At 49.8% G+C, this 20,306-nt stretch overlaps 1 protein-coding gene across 1 annotated transcript; it reads right to left on the reverse strand.

Annotated features, from left to right (window-relative positions):
* Positions 1 to 4,417: 4,417 nt before the first annotated feature.
* CLDN1 (claudin 1) lies at positions 4,418 to 15,722 on the reverse strand. Its single transcript, XM_056498524.1, has 4 exons — positions 15,375 to 15,722; positions 7,368 to 7,532; positions 6,836 to 6,920; positions 4,418 to 6,366 (listed from the first exon to the last, which is right to left on the reverse strand). The coding sequence occupies exons 1-4, from the start codon at positions 15,595 to 15,597 to the stop codon at positions 6,204 to 6,206; spliced, it is 636 nt and encodes a 211-aa protein (XP_056354499.1). The 5' UTR covers positions 15,598 to 15,722; the 3' UTR covers positions 4,418 to 6,203.
* Positions 15,723 to 20,306: the final 4,584 nt, after the last annotated feature.

Genomic DNA, 20,306 nt, shown 5'->3' on the forward strand with positions numbered 1-20,306 from the left:
TGAAGCATTTTTACTAACTGGGGGGGAAAAAAGCACATAGGAAGGGACTGGCTTCCCTTTTCTCTCCCAGTCTCTGAGGACATGAAGTCAGGAAAGGTTCAGAGAAGATCTCAGAGCACCGATGTTGAAATCCTGCCATCAGGTAAACAAGCAGACCTGGCTCTCTGACAAATGTGTTTTGGCCAATATGTTTTTACCAGACCTTTTCTAGAGAATGCAGTGTGGAGAAATGTTATCGTGGGTCTGGGAAAACAACAATTAAAAGGAACCGTTGAGCTCTTTTCCCTGGAAAAACAACAAGTGCAGCCCACACTGTCCCATCCCCCTTGTGCAGCTTTGCTCACAGGAGTGACCGGGGCTCCAGCTCTGCCAGCCCCGGGGCTGGGGCTCGCCATGCTCCCCTCGGGCAGCCACCCTGCGGGAGCAGCTGCACTGGAAAAGGCACGGAAAGAGGAGCAGGCACAGGTAAATGATTATTTACAGCTGCTGCGGGGAGTGTTGCACAAGGGAGGGTGGAGCGCGTTCCACCGCCCTGCCGCGGCTCGTGGGCAGCAAAGCCGATCACTGCCGGGCTCCTACTCCCCCAAGACCGACTTAATGCTGTTTACCTTGTAATAAGAATGCTATTTCTTGCTTTTTTCTCCTTGGCTGAGCTTGTTTTCAGTCTCCCCGGCTGCTGTGCTGCTGGCTGTGAGGGCAGCCAGGAGTGCTGGGCTGGGAACAGCAGCATCCCGTGCCTCCCACCTGCTGAACCTTGCTGGGTGGTTCCCAGCCTCAGAGTCAGAGCCCTTGGCTCAGTGGGAGGTGAAAACACTGGTAGTACTAGCACTGAGCAGCTTTCTCATAGCTGGGACTTCTCTAGGAGCTTGGCACGAGCTAGTTCATATTGTTCTTCCCTCACTTTCTCCTTTTTTGTCTATTAAAACCTACCTGCAAGCAATAGGACATTGGCAAAGGCTGTCTTTGTACCCCTCAGTCCTGGGGATCCCCTGCCCTGATGTGGAAATGCAGTTTTTTTATGTCAGCCACATCCTTCAGCTTCCTGGACAAGAGGCAGTGACGCAGCTTTTGCAGGTATGGAATTCTGTGATGTGGTAGGTGAAGGACAAAAACACCAGAGTAAGAATGTGGGCTTATGCAATTTGCCAGAATGTGCCACCCAGCCTGGCTGTACCAGCCAGCAACAGCCTGGTATGGTCAGATGGACCTGCCTGGTGGTGAAAACACTTTTCCAAATAGTCCTTCTAGCAGGAAGGAGGACTGTACAACTATAGTGAATCAGGACACAATGGAAGCAGAGCCATTCTAGAGCAAGGCAAAAATATGGGAAACTTAACGTCAAAATTCATGTTTCTGACATGAAACCTGCTCCTGGGCCAGGCTGATGAACCAGACAGGAGTGCAGGGTGGCTTCTGTGCCTCAAGGCAAAGACAGCAGATGTGTTATCCAGGTGGGTTGCCCAGGGCTTGGTCCCCAGCCCAGGCAGGACCCACCAGCTGAAGGCTCCTTGTGGCCCCTGTGGCAGCAAAGCAGTGGCACCCACAGGCTCCATAGCTCCAGGGCTCCTGGTGTCCACAGCAGGTCCCTGTAGGAAAAGTAGAGCCTAGGAACACCAAGTCCCTGATGCAGTATGCTAGGAATCCAGGCAGGGCTTTTCTGGAAAAGCTGTAGGAGTTGGGATGCTTTCCAATCAAGCACGAGGCTCAACAAAGGAGTGTTTTTCCCTTTCTGCTCAGTGATGCAGATGCCCGAGCACAGGGCTTCAGGAGCTGCAGAAAGGGTCAGAAGCAATATGCTATAGAAGAACAAGCTCCTTGTCACTGGCTGCACTTCTAGAAGCAGGGAAACAGCAACAAGGCAAATTGAGGAACCAGTGGGAGTGGAGGAATGAAGAGCCTAATGCAGGGGGACACCCTTGCAATACTGTTTGTGTTGCAATCCAAAGGCCAGTTTGGAAAGCTCAGATCAGATGGATGCAAAGCCCTGGCTGAAACACGTGGTTGTCCTGAGCCTGTGGCTCCTCTGCCCTGTGTGACACAGGCCATCTCCTCTGCCACCTGGTAGGTGCTAAAGAGGTGGGCAAACAACATTGTGGGAGAGGAATCCTGATGGGATACACACTAGCTGCCAGGGCTCTGACATTGCAAGATTTATTGAAGATGTCCCCACCCACTGCAGGGGCAGGGACAAGGTGACATTTAAGGGTCCCTTCCAGCCTGGGCTGTTCTGTGATTTAACTGCAGCAGTGACACTGTGCAGAGAGCTGACCACAAAATAAATTTTCAGGTAGATTAGGTGTAAGACCCTGGAAGATGCTGCTACCATTGGCAGCTTTCACACCAAGAAAATTTTGCATCACTGTCACTTCACAGGCTTTCCCAAAGCTACTCCAAATATCTCCATGCTCAGGACAAAGGCTTGAGCTCTTTCAGTCTGGTTACTCATCTAGATTTGTGAATCTGCTGCTTTTAAGCAACTTCACATTACTGGCATTTCTGGGGTTTACTCTTAAGAAGTCCTTCATTAACTTGTTTCCCTCAGTAATGCCATTATTTCTGCTTCTGCCTTGTATTAAAAAGATTCTGAGCTTGTATAAGTGTTTCACAAACAGCTGTCAACAGCTGCCACTAAGTCTCTTGGCTATTTCTGTGATCTTAATTATCAGTTTTCAGTGCTTTAATACTCTTCAGCTATGTGTTCAGAGCAATACAGAAAACAAAGCCAAACTTATTACAAGAAGCTCATGCAAAAACCAGAAACTGAATCTGAAAAAGGCATTGGGCATGGATGATTTCTTAAAATTGAGTTGGAGAAGCCAAGAAATCCCACGGGCTGATGCTATTCCAAAAACATCTTGAGGTCTCTTACTCCTTCGAAATATCTAAGCAATATAAATGAGTATGTAATTCCCACTGACAGTGAAGTTCCCTGCATATATACAGAGCTCTGGCACCATGTGAATAATAAATATGATATGGAAGAAGATGCCAAGTAGCAGTCAAAGTTCCTATTGTCTGCAGAGACAAATGCCATCATTTCATTGCAAGATGGTTTTAGCAGCAGGAATGTCAGTCACGTGCAAAGACTGAAATCCAGTGAGAAACTCCCCCAACTTTCAACCCATGCAACTCCTTTTCTATGCAACCTACAGCAGAAATGGCCAAAGGGTTTTAGAGAAAACACAGCCAAGTAGAATTGCATGATCATTGCAGAAAGGGAGAGGAAATGAACGTTTGGCTTGGAATTTTGTCCAGTTAAAAGTATAGCAAACAGACAAGGTAGCCTCTGGCTCCTGCCTCTGAGCCAGTCTCACAGATCTGCCTCTCCTGCAGTGGTCTATTTTTGCCAGCTGCTCTGAAGTCTTACTGATCATTTTATAGGTGGGATTGCTTTCCTCTTTTCTTCTGCCCAGGAAACTTCAGAATAGAAATTGCAAGAATCCTTGGAGAGGGAGAGAGCATGAAAACATGGGAAAAAATTAATCTCAATGGAAATCCTTGACTAATTGACAGGTTGGAATAAGAATGACCACAGACCCCAAACTATGCCAGGCAACCAGCCTGCTCCAGGCACTGCCAGCTCACTCAGCCAGCCACATGCCTGGCTGTTTTGCTCTGCCAGCTTTACAAGGCCTAATTAGCTTTGTTCCTATTGTTTGTAATTACAAAAGCAAACAGCCCCTGGAGAGTGAGGGACTAGAGGAGGCAGCTCCTTGACTGAGCTTAAGAAAATGTTTTAAATACAGTTTACCTCTCATCACGAGTAATTAAAAATATGAAAAGGATGAACTGAAAACCCCAGTGAACAGAAAATGGTTTCCAGGGCAGGTAGAAGCAGGGGGTAGAGCCTTGCTGTCCTGGGGAGGTATCAGTGCAGGTTAGAAGACCCTATGCCCAACAGGAGCCATTCTCTATCTGGTCTGTAAAAAAGGTCATGCTGTCACAATAGCAGCACAGAACACTCCCCAAAGGGCTTGAGGGTGAGATGGAAGGAGTCACACGGGGACCAGCAGCACTCTCGCTGCTCTGAAGGCTGAGCTCCTCTCCTGGGAGCACCCTGGCTCCACGCCCATCCCCTCCCCATTCCTGCAGCCCCCACTCCCCTGCCAGGGAGCTGTCTGCCTTGCCCCTGCCCCTTCCTGCTCCACCCAGGGCGCAGCCTGCCTTGCCGAGGAGCAGAGCAGCCCTTCTGGTTCCTGGGCTGCAATCGGGGCAGATTACTGGGCGAGTTTCTGCCAGAGGCCACAGCTGCCTGACTCACTGCACAAGATCTGTCCCCACCTATGTCTGCTGTAGCTACACACAGCCAAACAAGCTCCATCCTGGCAGGCAGGCTCCCAAAAGCACAAGTCCCACTCTTCACTTCCATGTGCACTGTTCCAAGTTCTGCTCAACAACAAGAAATGAAGTAATAGTCTGATTTTCCTTAAAAAAGTCCATTTATTGAAATTGTTTAAACACTTTGTACAAGTTCCGAATACAAGCATCTGCTCCCTGGCTCAGGGTTAATGCAAATACAAAAGCACAGACTTCAGCAGCTCTTTAATGTGACCTGAGCTGCCACCTCCCAAGACAAGAGGTCTCCTGAGGCAGCTGCTGTGCACAGGCAGTTCCCCATGGAGAAGGGGAAGCCACATGGCCCAGCTGTAAGTACAGGCCAACATCAGCTCAAGCCTGAAGCAAATGCTCTGCTTGGTTTCTTTTAGTAACTTTATGCTGCAGGAGTCAGGTAAAACAGAGGTACAAGGCTTGTACAGACCACCAATGTGGTACATAGCTCAGCCAGAGGCTCTCCCTGTCTGCAGAAGGAAATCAAGAGATCTGATGCCTCTGAGCATATACACAACCATAAAGCCTGGTCAGAAGCACCAGTTTCCTTCCATTCAAAAAGGTTGAGCTTTGGAGAAGTGGCACCATCCCTCTAGGAATTACAAGAATAACCCCCAGTGACAGCCAACACCAAGTGACTGACTGGATGTTTCAGGGGAAGGGGTAGGAACCTTTGATGAACAGCATTATTATTTTTTTCAGATATGACTCAATATGCAAGGATGGCTATATCTTTAAAATGTTTGTTTCTTCCTCTTTGGTGAGCTTGGATTACATGCAAATGCCATAACCTTTGGGTCAGTTTTCTTGGAATTTGCCTTCATATCATCACTGGAAGTGTTTACAAGAAACAGACAGGATGGAATGGCAGCCTGTGAGGTATCCTTGGGGAAACATCAGGGAGTGGCAGTGCATTCAGTTTGGTTTAACACAGCTAGCTGCATCAGGCAAACAGAGATTGGGAATCTAAGCCCAAATGAGAAAGCCTCGAGGAAAGAGGAGAGTGTTTAAAGGTGACCTGTAACACTCACAGGAGGATAAAGCCTCAAGCTCAGCTGCCAGGGTGGGAACATGAGAAACAATCACTGCCAGCACTCAGTGTCTGGGAACAGTTCACCAGAGACACACAGTGAAAACAGAAGGCAATCCTTCCCTTGAGCTCTTCCCTGGCACCAGGGAAACCTGCAGATGCTTTGGGAGTCTGGTAACTTCTGTGGTCTCTACCTTACACTGCATCTTCCATTAGCCAACAGCATGTGCACAGACAGTGTGGAATTCCACTTAAGTCACAGCAATTTGTTTCTGACCCTTTGTCTGCATAGAAAGGAGGGTGCTGAAGATGATGCCAGTAAGACAGTACAAGATCATTTTACATCTCTTCAAACATTCCTACAGGTAAAGGCTTTTCCCCCAAAATTATGTTTCCCCTTAAGCTATTGGTTTCATCATTTTGTATATATGTTCCTTTAATTTCTACACACCACACTGGGCTCTAACTTAATGGGATATGGGACTGAATTGTTACCATCTATTTAAAAAAAAATAAAAACAACCAACTAAAAAAAGCACCGACATCCATCTATAAAAACAGTATCATTTTCCCTTTTACTCCCAATTACTAAACTTAACCCAAGCTTGGAGGTTTCATCTTTCCAGTGGCAATACCTATGAACCTAGGCTAGCCTTCCTCCATGGGCTGGGAGAGAAAGGAGAAGTTATGTCCAGTAGCAAAGAGGATTACAAAAATATACACATTTTTGGGAGAAGAGGAAGGCAGAACCTAGAGCCCGGACTCTGCTCAGGACAGTGGCATTGTAGTGTCCTCTCCAAAATGCTTTCACTACCAGTGCTGGTGGCTCCTCTTCTTAGTTTCATTATACATAATCCTTCCCTGTGGATGAGGCATTTTTTGGGTAGCCTCGGGTGGGTGGATATGAAGTTTCTCTCCGTGGACAGGAACAGCAGAGGAAGGATCCCCCCAGTATGGCCAGAGATGAAGCTGCCCAGCCAATAAAGAGAGCTGACCCAAACTCAAATCTGGAGAAGAAAGAAGGGAGAAAGTGAGAATCATTAATCCAGAGGTATTACTTGTAGTAATACATTCACCCAGAGCAGAAGGAAGCAGAACCTGGGATGGATGTGTCTTCCCACAAGGCAGAGCTGGGAGCAGTCAGGCTTTGCTGACCCTCAAAGCCCAGAGCTGGCTTTCTCCAGTGGTTTGTGTCACCCCAACAGCTGCAGGCCAAGCTCTGTGCAAACCAGGCCTTTAGCACATAGTGGGGTAAAAATCAAAGAAGTCCCACCAGTGAGGTCTCTGGCAGTGATGTTACCTTAAAGCCAAAACCTAAGAGCCACATGGATAATGACATCTGATCCCAGCTCTTTCTGCACAGCCTGAAGCCAACCTAGCTAGCTCAGAAAATTTTTGAGTGACTGCTCCTCAAAACTAAGCCCTGTGAGTATTTGTCATGCTAAACCACATGTGTTACACCAGATGGCTCAGTACCTGGTGTTGACAGGGGTGAAAGGGTCATAAAAGGCCCGAGCCACTCTGTTGCCATACCACGACGTGGCCACCAGCGCTGCCAGACCTGCACACAAAGAGAACATCATGTCATGGCTTAGGAAAAACAACCAGCAAAATCACTGCAAAAATAAGGGTGCAGCAGAATCAGCATCTGGAGCAAATCTGAGCTGCTGCTGCCCTGGAAGTTCTGAGCTGGTCCATTTAGTGCTGGCTGGGAGAGAAGAACAGATCTGAGGTTTCCCACAGTTACACTGCAGCAAAGGCAGGACTGCTCTGCTGACAGCCTTTAACTGAAGCAGGATCAGACTCAGCTCTGCCAACAGATATGGAAAGCATGAAGTCCATGTAGAGGTTGTAATGCCAGTGCCAAGGTGCCTCAGGTAGCCTGAGCCAAAGCCTTTAAGGAGATCCCAGACCAAAGTGCTCTTGGAGCAACACATGAAGCCCTCCCACATCCTGCACAGGGTATGTGCCACCTAGAAACAGCACAATTTACATCTGTACTACCAACCTGAAATGATGAAGATCACCCCACCGAAGACAGCCATCCTCATCTTCTTCACCTGGTCATCTTCCATGCACTTCATGCATTTCATGCCTGTCACAGCAACAAACACTCCAACCAGCCCCAGGAGGATTGAAGCCACCATCAAAGCCCTTGTGGCCTGCAGACTGCCTGCAAGACAATAGATTTCAGTTACCCACACAGTGAACTCAAGATACCAATCGAAATTCAAATTACTGGGCTCAGCAACCTTGTATCTAAATATTCCTGCTCCCTGATACACAGCACACATCCAAGCAAGACATTCCTTCTCAGCTTTGGTCTCAAGACTGTCATGCATCAGGATCAGAGGACTCTCAGCCTCGTCTAAAATGCATGGCAAACAAGGGCACACAGAGGCTTTTTGCAGGAAATGACCTGGCAATTGCCCTCAGACATCTTTTGTTCTTTAATCATTTGAATCCCAATTGGAAGGACATATCTGTTTATCAAAAGAAGTATTCAGATTTAGGCCCTACCTTGACAAAGTACTTAAGGACACGTTTTAATATGAATAGTGACATACATATGAATAGTGCCACAGCAGACAGCAAGGCCCATTTACTGCTCAACACTTCCAAAACCTCTTTTATACAAATAACTCAATGCTGATTTTTTTTTTTGTGCTATGTTCTCAGTTTGAGTCCCAGAGGGTACAAAAATATAATTGCAAAAGAAATAGGACTTTCCCAGCCAATTGAAAAATACCTTGTTTTCCTTTCTACTTAAAATATTTAGTTTAATTGATTCATAAATACTCAAATGCTTTAAGAGCCTCTTGTGCTTTTGAAGAGTTGGAACATGGGGTGATGCCTTCCATAGGCAAGCCTTTAATTTGGCTGAGTTCTCAGCATACAGACTTGATGAACATTGGGATTTGGTTTTTATATGGACCCATCTGAAGGCATGAAGACACACTAACCATATGAATGTGAGCTACTGAACTGAGATCTCCTTGGTACCAAAGAAAAGTAGCAATGCAAATTAAGTAACTACTAGAAAAATCCTCAGGTGACAAAACACCTGACTAGCAGTGAATTAAGAGCCTAAGCTTTATTGTCTGGCAAATCAGGTTTGTTTGAACAGAATGCATTTTCATATACAGCCCTGTGAAGCCCTGAGAACAACCAGGGCTGGTTAATAAAATGAATAAGCTCCAAGGAGCATGCTGTAACCAAGGCACAAGTGTCCCCTGACACAAAAATCTCAGGTCTGGAGTTCACCCCTCAAAACACCTTGACTGCATCCTGGTAGAGCTCTGCAAAGCACTTCAGGCTTGAACTGCACCATTTCAGCCTTTACCAGAGCACCTGCACACTCAGGGCTGGCATGGTGAGCCCATCTGGGTCTCTGCCACAACAGTGGGCTCTGTGCCCAAGCTGAAACTCAGAGTTCAGATCTGGCACTGGCCAGAGGAGAGCAAAGCCACACAACCACCCTCTGCAGCTCCTTTACTACACTTTGTCCTACAGAACTGCTTTTGCAGGAAAATTCCTGTGACCCATACCAACATCAGGCTTTAATTCCACTCTAAAACAGATCTGGATCTGCCCCTTCACACACAACCTTATTGTTCTGCAAACAGATTATTAAACCAGTTACAAACAACACAATAAAAAGACAATAATCAGAGCAACAGGAAGGAACACACTTCGGTGAGTGTTGGCTTTCTTGGGAAAAAATTCCTCAATCATCTTGGCTAATATCTCTCACTTCCTTCAAAGGGGAAGGTGACACACCTCCACACCACCCATGTGTTAATCAAAACCCATCTGCTGCAGAAACCCATTAGCAAAGACATTTGTCACTTTAGCATAAATCACCACTGCAGCTTTGATTTATCTCCAATGTCAGAGACTACACTCCAGGAGCCATTTCTACCTTACAAAAGCAATGCCAATTCTCAGAAAGACTTCAGCTGACAGGTTGCCACCAGGCATCCAATTCAGGTGCCATACATTTACAGCAGCTCTAGAGAGGCCCATGGCTGGATACCAGTTTGTGCTAGGCATGGGAAACCATATTGTCTGCAGAGGTACCAAACCTGTTTTATCAAGACTACAGTAAGTTTGGCTCAGTCTTGCTGCAGAAGAAATTACTTTATAGGAGAGTGTTTTGAAAGAGTTCTTTCATGAAACTCAAAATAGGCAATGCTATCTCTAAAAACTAGAAAAACAGTTATAAGGGTTGGAAGAAACATTTCACCTTCACTCACAGTGCCAAGGGACAAACACAGGAAAATGCTGGAAAAAGTTTCTATGACCTCTAAAAACCCAACTATGAAACAGACCAAAATCTCAAGATATAAGTACTAAATGGATGCATGCCACGACAGCTTTGCAGAAGGAGCTGAACAAAATGCAGCATTGTGAGCGTTCCCCAGGGCTGCCCACTCTCAGCAGACACTGGTGGGACAGTTCCTGGTACCCTCACCCCCTCCTCATGCATGGCTCCATGGCACTAGGGCACAGAAACATGTAGGAAACTTGCAGTGGGACAGCAGAACAGGTTGGAGCCTCTGCAGAACATTCTGTTCCTTTGTCCCAAGAAGCTGAAATGTGACATGACTGTGCTAGCCAACCATCCTCCACCCGCCCTGTGCTCCCAGCACAGCCTGGGAGGCAGTGCTTTTGTCCTCCTACCACTTTTGCAATGTGTGCTGTGCTCTGGCCACAGTTAATCATCATACAAGCTACCAGTTATTAACTACACATTAACAGACACGCTGTCAATAGAAGCTGCACATCCAGGGGCTGGGAAAGCCACTTTAATAATAGTTCTGTTGTTCACACGGGCCTTTCCTGATGCTTTAAAAATCCAAAATTATACAAGTACAATATTGTCTCAACCTGCTAAACAGGACAGGCTGCCGACAGCAAGTAGAAGTAATCCACAGCAATTTAACTTTACAACTTCTACCATATTAGAGGGAAAACAGGATTTCCACCACAGTCCTTGCTGCTGCAACTGTCTCCCCAACAGGAACAGGAAAGCCTAGGCAGTCTTGGGAGCCCCTGGGGAAAAAGCAGTCCTATACAAGAGAAAAACTGGTCTGGCACCAAACAGCTGTCAGATGGCAAGAGAATTTTGTCAATACAAACCACTCTTGACTCTGAAGCCAAGCATTTTGATTGCTCGTTAGCAATGACAGACACGGCCTGAAAACCCTATAGCAACAAAGCAGCAAGAACTGAAGAACAGAGGCTTGAAACTCCTGATGACAATTAATAACAAATGTGCATTCTGCAAGGCATAAAATACCACCAAAGTCCACAAACATGCAGCTACAGCTCTCACCTGTTTCACAGGATAAACCCCACATGTTTGAAAAAAAATACTAACAAACTGTTCAGATTTTTTATTAGTGGTTTTGGACACGAACAACCTTATTCAGTTTATCTGAAGCCTAAGTAATATGTTTTCCTTCCCACAACTATCATTAACTGAGACAGAAGTAATTGCTGGTAACTGCTTAGTTATATTAAAAAACATACTTCAGTACTTCACCTGCAGATGTTTGAGAGTTCTCTATCATTGCATTTCCTTATTCAATCTGTTTATGTCATTTAAATTACAGAAAAGCTGTTGGGAAAGTGCCATGGGATTTTTGTAATGCCTGCTTGTAAGGCAAAATTGCTGTAATGGCTCTGTGTGCAGATTATTCTCTGATAGGGATGCTCATCAACTGCCTTAATTTAAAATAAGGACTTTTCCTTCCCTTCCCATGGGCCTTCATCCAACTAACTGATGACAGAACACCGGTGAAACAGATGCTGAGCAGTTCCCTGTAATCCTTATGGGGGAAGTTCCCCAGGAGTTACAAGCACCCCTGCAGTACAGGAAGCATGTTCACTGTCCACCTCCGAGAGAAGGCAGCAGCCTTCAAAGCCTTCCCACGGCGTTCCATGGAAGCTGGACTCATGCAAGGAGTCTGAGATCCTGCTGCTCTGCCCTGCCAGCAGGTGAAAGTTACTCCTGTGCAGTAGACAGGGGACTGAAGAGCTGAGCAAGCAGTAACAGCTTCAGGGGTGGCCAGCAAACACCTCTCACACTTTGCAGCTGTTCTCACTGCACCCAAAAGCTGATAATGGCTTGGAGGCTTTCAGCCCCCTTACCAGACCCTGCCAAGGCCCACCGTGCTTCCCCATCAGCATCAGATTCCAGTCCAGATTCCCTACAAGTCTAAAAGACTGTACCGAGGTATTGAGGCAGGACAGGGACTCTAGTTCCTGATTTTTTTTACAAAATAGGAACTCCCTGCTGCATGTCCAGTGCAAACGAAGCAAGTTCAGTAGGTAACAGTGGCCTTGTGCTCTGCATACCTGAAAGCAAGTAAGGTTCAAAGCCCTCCTACCCCCACGGACAAATAATGATTGGTAGTAAGACAAGCTTGATACCACCATTTCCAGATTCCTGGTCAGAGGAGACCCGGGCAGCCTGTTTTCCCACAAACCCTGGAAATTCCCTTACCGAGAGATTTAGTAACACATAGTAACACCAGCTCCTAAAAGCTGCTTAGAAGCTGCTTGTAGAGCAATAAAGCCAGTGTATTGCAACAGACTCCCATTCCCTCTTGCAGACACACCAGAGCACTGCACAGGAACAGCCTCGGTGACATTCCAAGTAACCCTCTACCTTCTCAAAGCCAGCACAAGTGAGACTGTTTTATCACTCCATCACAATTTTTCATCAGGAAGGAACAGGGATTGAGAAACAAGGTAGCAAATTAACCCTTAACCCACATGAAAGCACAGATACCAGCAGGTTCTACCTGCTTAATCAAGATCTAGAGGTGGAGAGTTGGACACATGTCCCTCATGCTTTGTCCCTCCCTGGGCCACTGTCCCAACTCCCCCACCACCAGAAGTGAGCAGCAGTAACCTGAGCATGAACCGTTCCTTCCCCCCACCCATTCTCTTCCCCAGCTCCTAGAACAGGCTCAGCCAGGGTGGTAAAGGTGTAGGAGGGAAGACTTCACATTTCAGCCATGTTGCTTGACCCAGAGGGCATTCAAAACCTTGTTTATTTTCTGGGCTAGGGCAGAAAGGCTCATTGTGGATGTACTAGGTTTGGTGATGAAGTGATAGATGAGTCTCAGCTTGTCTCAAGCACAGAACCTCTCCCAGCAAAAACCAAACTGGTCGATGAATATCTTCAGCTAAAACAGCCTAGACAGGATCCAGAACAACATCTGCTCTGAACAGGAGAATGCGGTTAGGTGGGGCTGGAAACTTTCAGAGACGGGTACCAGGAGCCCGCCTGTCCAAGACCATCCCCCGAGAGCCCGAGGAGCACAGAGCTCAGCTAAGCTCCATGGACCGTGCTGGAGGGCCACCAGAACAATGCTGAGGCTGTGCAACAAAGCCTTGTTGCAAGGGTGGCATTTGTTGCCTCTCTGTCTGCGTGTGGCCACGCACTGCTTTTCACGTAAGCCAGCAGAACGCAGCCTTTCTGTCGCCTGAATAGGAGCAGTGACATAAGCCCTCAGCTGAACACAGCTGCGGGAGGAGTGCCAGCACGGGTGCACTCCAGCAGCGTGCCCGCACGGGAAGCTGGAGGCCCCTCGCTTGGCTAGTGGTGCTCATCAGCTTGTGCCAGCCCCATCTCTGCCTCGCAGCCAAGCACTGACACATCCCGAGGAACGGCAACAGCTACCAGATATTCCAAAACTCGGTGGCAAAGCCTTCCAGCATTCCCACAAACACGAGTTACTGCAGGTGCAAGAAGGTTCAGTCCTTTCTACAGGGACAGAGTAATTACAGATCTGAGCCTCTCCCATCAGTGCATGAGGCTCTGACATGTGGCTCAGAGCACCTGGGGCATGTGAAGCCCTGGCAGGAAAGCGTGGCCAGGCAGAAGTTCTGCCCACACAGCCTTCACCAGGACACAGATGAATGCAGCTCTCCACTGCACCTGTCCTGGCGTGTGGCTGGTTGAATTGGGTATAAACAGTTTGGGGATTTTTTATTTTTTTTTTACCTCCACCCAAACCAGCACTACTGGTCCCTGCCCAGACATTTGGAGCTGCAAAACCTTGAAGGGACACCAGGAGGGAAAGCGACAGATAAGGTGTATGTTCCCAGGCACGATCTGCTTAAAAGCAGGAAAGGCACAGCCTAAGCAAGCTGGGGCACCGCAAGAACGAGGAGCCCTTTTGCCAGCCCTCACTGATTTTCCCCGTGAGGATAACACACCCTGTGATCTCCCTGCTGTTTAAGAATTCTAAGGCATACTGTCCTGCGGAGCTCGGTGAGAACAGAAAAGGGCACCACAAGCCTCGGTCCCTGTCACCTCCCTCCCCTGCAGCCCTGGAAGAGAAGGGCCCGTATTGTTGGCTGGACAAAGGTGGGGCAGCAGCTGGTTTCGGCGCTCAGCCATGAATGGGCCAGGTCTGGAAAGCCTGGGCAGCTTTTGGGAAGCCTGTCCAAGGCGGGCTCCGCAGGCAGGTCTCATTTACAGCACAATGGGCTGCGCACAGCCCCGAGGCAAGGTTACCTTTCGCAAGCCATCCAGGGGGTGGATGGAGATTCCTCAGCCGCTGCTGGCAGCTTCGCCCCCCACCCCCAGTGAGAGATAAGAGGCTTGAAGCTGAGCTGACACACGATTCCCACCCCAAGCACTGCGGGCAGCGCGCTCAGCCCCGCACCCTGCTAGAGCCAAGCGGGAGCGCAGCCCGCACCTCCGCCTGCTGCGGGACCCGCGGGGCCGGGGACAGGAGGGACAGCCGTGGGCTGGCCGCCAAGGTGGGTCCGGCTTCACCGGTGACACACAGGAAGGGCTGGTGGCAATCGAGCTCGGGGACACTCCCCGCGGACCTCGGTTTAGGCGAAACTGCCTGCTCACTCCTTTGGGAAAGAGAAGGTGACCAAGGTGGCAATTATTATTTTATTAATTAGGGAGGGATGAGGGTGTTCCAGGATTCGAGATGAGACGAGCGGTATTGAGAAAGTAGTACATTTTTTTAAACGCCTTTGGGTGTCAGCATAAGTTATCTGCTCCAGCGCTCTAGAAACAGCCCTCTCTGGGTTTGAGCACCCAAATCACACCCAGCCAGCCGGGCTGATACCCCAGAGCCACCCCAGCCAGCCAGGCTTCAGCTCCTACCTGCACGACATGGCTTCACCGTCCCAGGACAAGATAAGAGACCCAAAGATTATCTTGGCATACTGGCCTGCCTAAAAACTCCAGGCAGTGCTACCTGGGCAGCAGGCCAGCTCACCTGCCAGCCCTCAGCTCAAAAGCCCCACGGGAGCAGCAGCGACTTTCCCAGAGAACAAAAGACCAAAACAGTCAAAGGCAAACAGGACCCGTGCTTCAAGAGCCCACTCCAGCCACGCTACTGAGTCTGCTCTAGCTCAGCCGTGCCCAGCGAGGGCAGCGCAGTCCCTGGCTGGACCTCTCCAGCCAAATTCTCTTGTTCGCAAACACGGCGCTTTCCGTAACGCACGTAGAGACTCTGACCCTTCCACCCCCCGGGACATTTTGGGGGGCAGTGGGATGTGGGGCAGCTCCGGCTCCAGCCCGGGCGCTGCCCCTGGAGCGCCCCCGGTCCCTTCCCGGGAGAGACAGTCACAGGGAGTGACCCCCTGCTCCGGCAGGGAGAGCCAGCGGGGACCCCAAGAGACACGCGTCCGACCCCCGACAGGATGAGGAGGGTGAAAGAGATGCGGGACCTCGAGCCCCGCACCTTCAACCTGAAGGGACAGGCTGAGTAAATCCAAGGGGACAGAGACCGTGGGACCCGACAGCAGCGGCACCCCCAACGCGACAGACTCGGAGGGGGGCGAGGGATGTGGGGACGACACGGACAACGACGACGGAGATGGGACATTGGACATGCAATAGGAGCGGCAAACCCAGTCCAAATAGTTCAGCCTGAACTTCAACGCGACCGACACCGACGGGGGACTGGTACTTTCCGCCCCGACGGGACGGACACCCCAACATCCCCACCACATCCCAGCCCCAACTTACTCTCCAGCTTGAGCAGCGAGTCGTACACCTTGCACTGGATCTGCCCCGTGCTCTGCATGGCGCACGACATCCACAGCCCCTCGTAGAGCGCCTGGGCCGTGACGATGTTGTCCCCCGCGTAGGATGCCATCTTCCACTGGGGCATGGCGGTGCTGATGATGATGCCGATCCAGCCGAGGAAGGCCATGACGAAGCCCAGGAGCTGCAGCCCTCCGCTGGCCATGTCTGCGGGCCGGGTGGGGAGCGCTCTCCGCTCTGTCCCGCTGTCCCCGCTCTGTCCCCGCTCTGTCCCGCACTGCCGCCCGCGCACCGCCCCGCCGCCTCTTCAACCCGCGCCCGGCGCGCCCCCTGCCGGCCGTGCCCCGCCCCGCCCCGCCCCGCCTGCCGGAGCGAGCGAGCCCGCTCTGGGCTCCGCCCAGCGACCACTGCCCCCGGGACCACTGCCCAGCACTGCCCAGCACTGTACTGCACTGCACTACACTGCACTACACTGCCCAGCACTGCCCAGCACTGCCCAGCACTGTACTGCACTGCCGGGAGTGACCGAGCCCGCTCGGGGCTCCGCCCAGCGACCACTGCCCCCGGGACCACTGCCCAGCACTGCCCAGCACTGTACTGCACTGCACTACACTGCACTACACTGCCCAGCACTGCCCAGCACTGTACTGCACTGCCCTGCACTGCCCAGCACTGCCCAGCACTGTACTGCACTGCACTACACTGCACTACACTGTACTGCACTGCCCAGGACTGCCCAGCACTGCCCAGCACTGTACTGCACTGCACTACACTGCACTACACTGCCCAGCACTGCCCAGCACTGCCCAGCACTGTACTGCACTGTACTGCACTGCCCAGCACTGCCGGGAGTGACCAAGCCCGCTCTGGGCTCTGCCCCACTGACCACTGCCACCGGGACCACTGCCCAGCTACCTCACTGACCACAACCCTCACGGCCCCTCCCTTTGGAGAAAGCCCTCGTGCAATGATCCCTTCTGTCCCCACGCGAGGGCTGCGCTGGCTCCCCAAGCCCCGATGTTTTGGCACCTCGGAAGGGTGCCCTGGTTGTGCTCGTGGGTCTGTGCCCTCCTCGAGCTGGGGGTGCTGAGAGCGTGAAGCCCCACTCGCCTCCCTCGGGACTGGGGGGGACTGTGCTGTCCCTCACCTGCTGGAGCTGCACACTTGGCTCTCCCTGCCTCCCTCCCGGATCCAGCACACTGGGGGCTGTGCCAGTTCTGCCTGTGTGTGTGACCCCTTCCCCGCGCACCTCAGTGCGGCCAGGCAAGGCAGGGGGACATTTCCCCCCGGCAGATTCACTGCCTGGCTCTGGACATGCAGCACACGTGGGATAACCAGCTACAGACAGAGAGCAGGCATCGGAATTATGAGTACCCTGATGCTGAAGGGCTTTCAGAGAGGCAGCTGTGCAAACACTCATCATCCACGTACAAATCCAAACTTTTGAACCTTCCCTTTTAATAAGGACAGTGTTCTGTACACCTCTGCATTATTGGGAGAAATTTCACTTCAGTGACTTGCTGGGGTTTATTGAACTAGGGGATTAGAGAGCAGGAAGGAGTGTCCTCTCTCTTGGGAGTGTGTTTGTCCAGTTACTGTAGTTTCCCTTTCTCCTGCACGAATATTTGAATATTGACACATCCGGACTCAGAACAGGCAAAGTGAGGAAATGCTGTCTCCTTCAGAGAGCACGGCATGGGCTGGGTGGTGCTGCCTGCCCTCGCCACAGGCTGGATGGAGGGGTCCTTCAGCCTGGACCTGCTGTAATCCCAAACTATGAGATAAATAGGTGATAATTCCTGATAAAGGTCCTGCTGGAGATAGGGATGGGGTTGCATTGTTTTGACACCGTGTTTTGCTGCATTCTGATGACTTAGGAGATTTTGCTGGAGCTGCTTCCTGAGATTTGCAAACAGACAAACAGACTCGTGATTACCTGACCTGTCCCGTGCAATGCCAAGGGGGTCAAAGGGGAGAAAAGCCACTGCAATCTTGCTCCACTGGCCAGAAACAAAGCAAGGCTGGTTTGCTCTGAAAACACTTGTGCCTGCAGGTCTCCAGTGTCCAGGCAGCAGTGCTGGTGATGAAATCCACCCCAGCTCTCTGGTAGCAAACTTTTCCAGTTATGTTTTTTTTCACTTTTGGAGGATTAGGGAGCTGTGATTCTGCTTGTGTGTTTTCCTACGTCTCTGTGACCACAGTTTTATACTTCTTGGAGTGAATAAGAAAAAGCAAAGTTTTCTTTGGCAATGCAGAGATAACAAAGTCAATGCATTTATCATCATTATTTATTACCATTCATTATTCATGAAGAGCTCTGATACAGGGAGCAGGGAAACCAGCATGGTGCTGGCTGTTGGAGCTGGTTCCTGTGAGGAACAATTCCTTGCCTGGTAAAGAGGCAAGGCAGAAACTCATGTGGACCTGGGGAGTTAGGAGTGTCTGGATTTGACCACTGACATCTGCATAGTCATTTCAGTCCAACATCTGCAAAGGAATGTGCTGTGTTCCTGGTGTTTCAGAGCTCTGACTGACCCTCCTGCCAGCCCCCACCCCGGCAGACTGGGCAGCTCCTCACTGACCCCTGCAGTGCAAGGACAAGGTTAAAAGTTACCACGACACTTTTAGCAGGTTTAGATCCTTTGTTTACAGGATCTGAGCAGCCACAAGAGGGAACAGAACCATTCTGTATGGGAAGGTCTTGGACTTTATACTGAACCTTCTAGGAAAGTACAGGGAGGAGTCCTGGGTACCAATGATCCGACTGCACTGGTACTGGGAGGGACATGGAGAGTGACCTTGGGGAAATCCATGTGATACATGTTGTAGCACCCTGACCATGCTGCTAGATCTTGGATGGACTGAAATTCATGGCCACTCTGTCCCTGGGGAAATTTGGCTTAGGATTTATCTTAGAATTTATCCTGGTGTCTCTTTGGAGACAGTTTGTGCCAAAACTGTCGGTAGTGTGAGTCTGACTGCTTGCTCATCACAGGCCAGCATTTGTGCTCAGTTTCTTCCCCTTCCAGGGGGACACAGAACTTAGACTGGGGACAGCAATATTCTGTGAGGGTTACTGTGGGATTGCAGCTACACCTGCCTGGAGATGGATGCTGTGCTCCTGGGGGGCTGTACAGCCTCCCATTGCTCCTCTGTCCCTGATGTGCTGCACTGGGCAGTGCTACTGGGTGACAGAGTGGCCTTGGGTCAAACAAAGCCAATGAAAGGCAATAAGGACACAGATCCATGTGCTCTCAGACCTCCTGCATTCCTCACAGGCTGCAGCACAAGTTGCCAGTGTCTGTCTGACCACTGAACATCCCTGACAATCTGTACACAGAGTCTACACAGACCCCTCATGCACAGTGCCAGCCTCATGAACACTCAATTTGTATTTTGTTTTCTGGGGAAAATTTGGGGTTGACACTTTTTATTCATGTTTCATGAAAGATTTCAAAACCCAGGAACTGTTTCTGTGGAATCATCACAAGGAATTTACACAGCAAGATAAACACTGAAACTCCACTTTTCCCCTTCATCACTCATCAATGTTCTCAGTGCTCTGGAATTTGCAGTGGATTTTACAGTATCCCTAAGAGTACCTAGTCTCCTCTTCTGAACTTCCTTCCTTTCTTTGAGACGTGAAATATCTTATTTCTTTTCTTGGATGATTTTCTGCTCTGTTTCAATGGGCAAAATAAAAGCTTTTTACTCCATAATCACTGTCTTTTCTCCTCTGCCTGAGGTCCTTTTGTTTTTTTCCGTTGAAAGTCCTAAAGAGTTTTCACTCTATTTTCACCTAGTTTTTATACCTGACTTTTGGGAAATACCATTCCTTCAGATCATTAATCTGAGCTGAAAGACCTGGGTTTATCCAAGGTGTTGCAATCTCCTCTGTATTCCTGGGGCTAAAGGTGCTCCCGTAGTGACAGTCCTTAGTGATTGGCTTGCTCTTTAGTAAACATGCGGGTTGAATTTCTCGTCCTTTACAGTAGCATGACCGAGTGAGAATAGGCGTGTGTACAGACAGTTCCTGAAATCAAACTGTGCTGTTTCTGTCTGCAGGTAGAGAGACTCCTGTAATTGTTCAGAGAGATTTCCCTCGTGTGCCACAGCCCTGCCTGCACCGGCCAAATGCTCCACACCTTGGTCATGTCCCTCCCTTGGGGGTGTGAGTCACAGAGCAGCCTCAGCGCTGCGCTCAGCAGAGATCTCAGCTCTGTGCCTAGTAAACGATACCTGTCTCCTTTTCTGGCAAAAACAAGCTCCAACACTTGCCAAGACTTGCAGGTGAGCAGCCTTGCTTCCTCTTCTCTCAGACGTTTCTCGGGGAAGGTCTCACTGTGCACGCCTGTGTTTGGGAAGCACAGGCTGGTTCTCTGTCCTTGTGTACACCAAAGCTTGCCCCCAGACTCCCCTGAACTCATCCTTGAGCCAAAACTCACGTAATAAGGGTGAACATCTGATTATAAGTTGTTATAAGTACGGGTAGGTGCGCAGAGCAGCAGGTGTGCAGAGCAGGCACAGCTGCATTATTCTGCTTTCGGAGTGGAGACACAAGCTTCCCAACTGGATCAGAAAGTGGGAATGGCCAGACAGCAGCACTCCAGCCCTTGTTTCTGGTGGCAGCTGGTTGTAGAGCCAGGAAATAATGCAAGAACATTGACCCTCCCCCAAAATGTGTTACAGCCCACACTGATCCATGTGTGAATATATCTTGAACCAGTGCCAGTATCTTTAATTTTGTTCACTCGATTTTCCCTCCATACATTCAGCTGTTTGGTTTTTTTATTAACTTCTGGCACTTGCACCATTCTGCAGGAAGGAGTTTTGCAGATTTACTCTGTGCTTCACAGGAAAGTGCAACACCTTGTTTCTTTTGAGTGCTGTGACTTGCTGTTTCATTTGAAATCC

This window comes from Oenanthe melanoleuca, chromosome 9, assembly GCF_029582105.1.
Source record: "Oenanthe melanoleuca isolate GR-GAL-2019-014 chromosome 9, OMel1.0, whole genome shotgun sequence".
NCBI lineage: Eukaryota > Metazoa > Chordata > Aves > Passeriformes > Muscicapidae > Oenanthe > Oenanthe melanoleuca.

Bases quoted from the DNA above. Each gene is read 5' to 3' on its own strand.
- CLDN1 (XM_056498524.1), bottom strand. From the start codon at position 15,597: ATGGCCAGCGGAGGGCTGCAGCTCCTGGGCTTCGTCATGGCCTTCCTC. The intron at 7,533-15,374 runs GTAAGTTGGGGC...ATTGTCTTGCAG, and splicing joins CTCGCTGCTCAAGCTGGAGA to GCAGTCTGCAGGCCACAAGG. The intron at 6,921-7,367 runs GTTGGTAGTACA...CTTTGTGTGCAG, and splicing joins GGTGATCTTCATCATTTCAG to GTCTGGCAGCGCTGGTGGCC.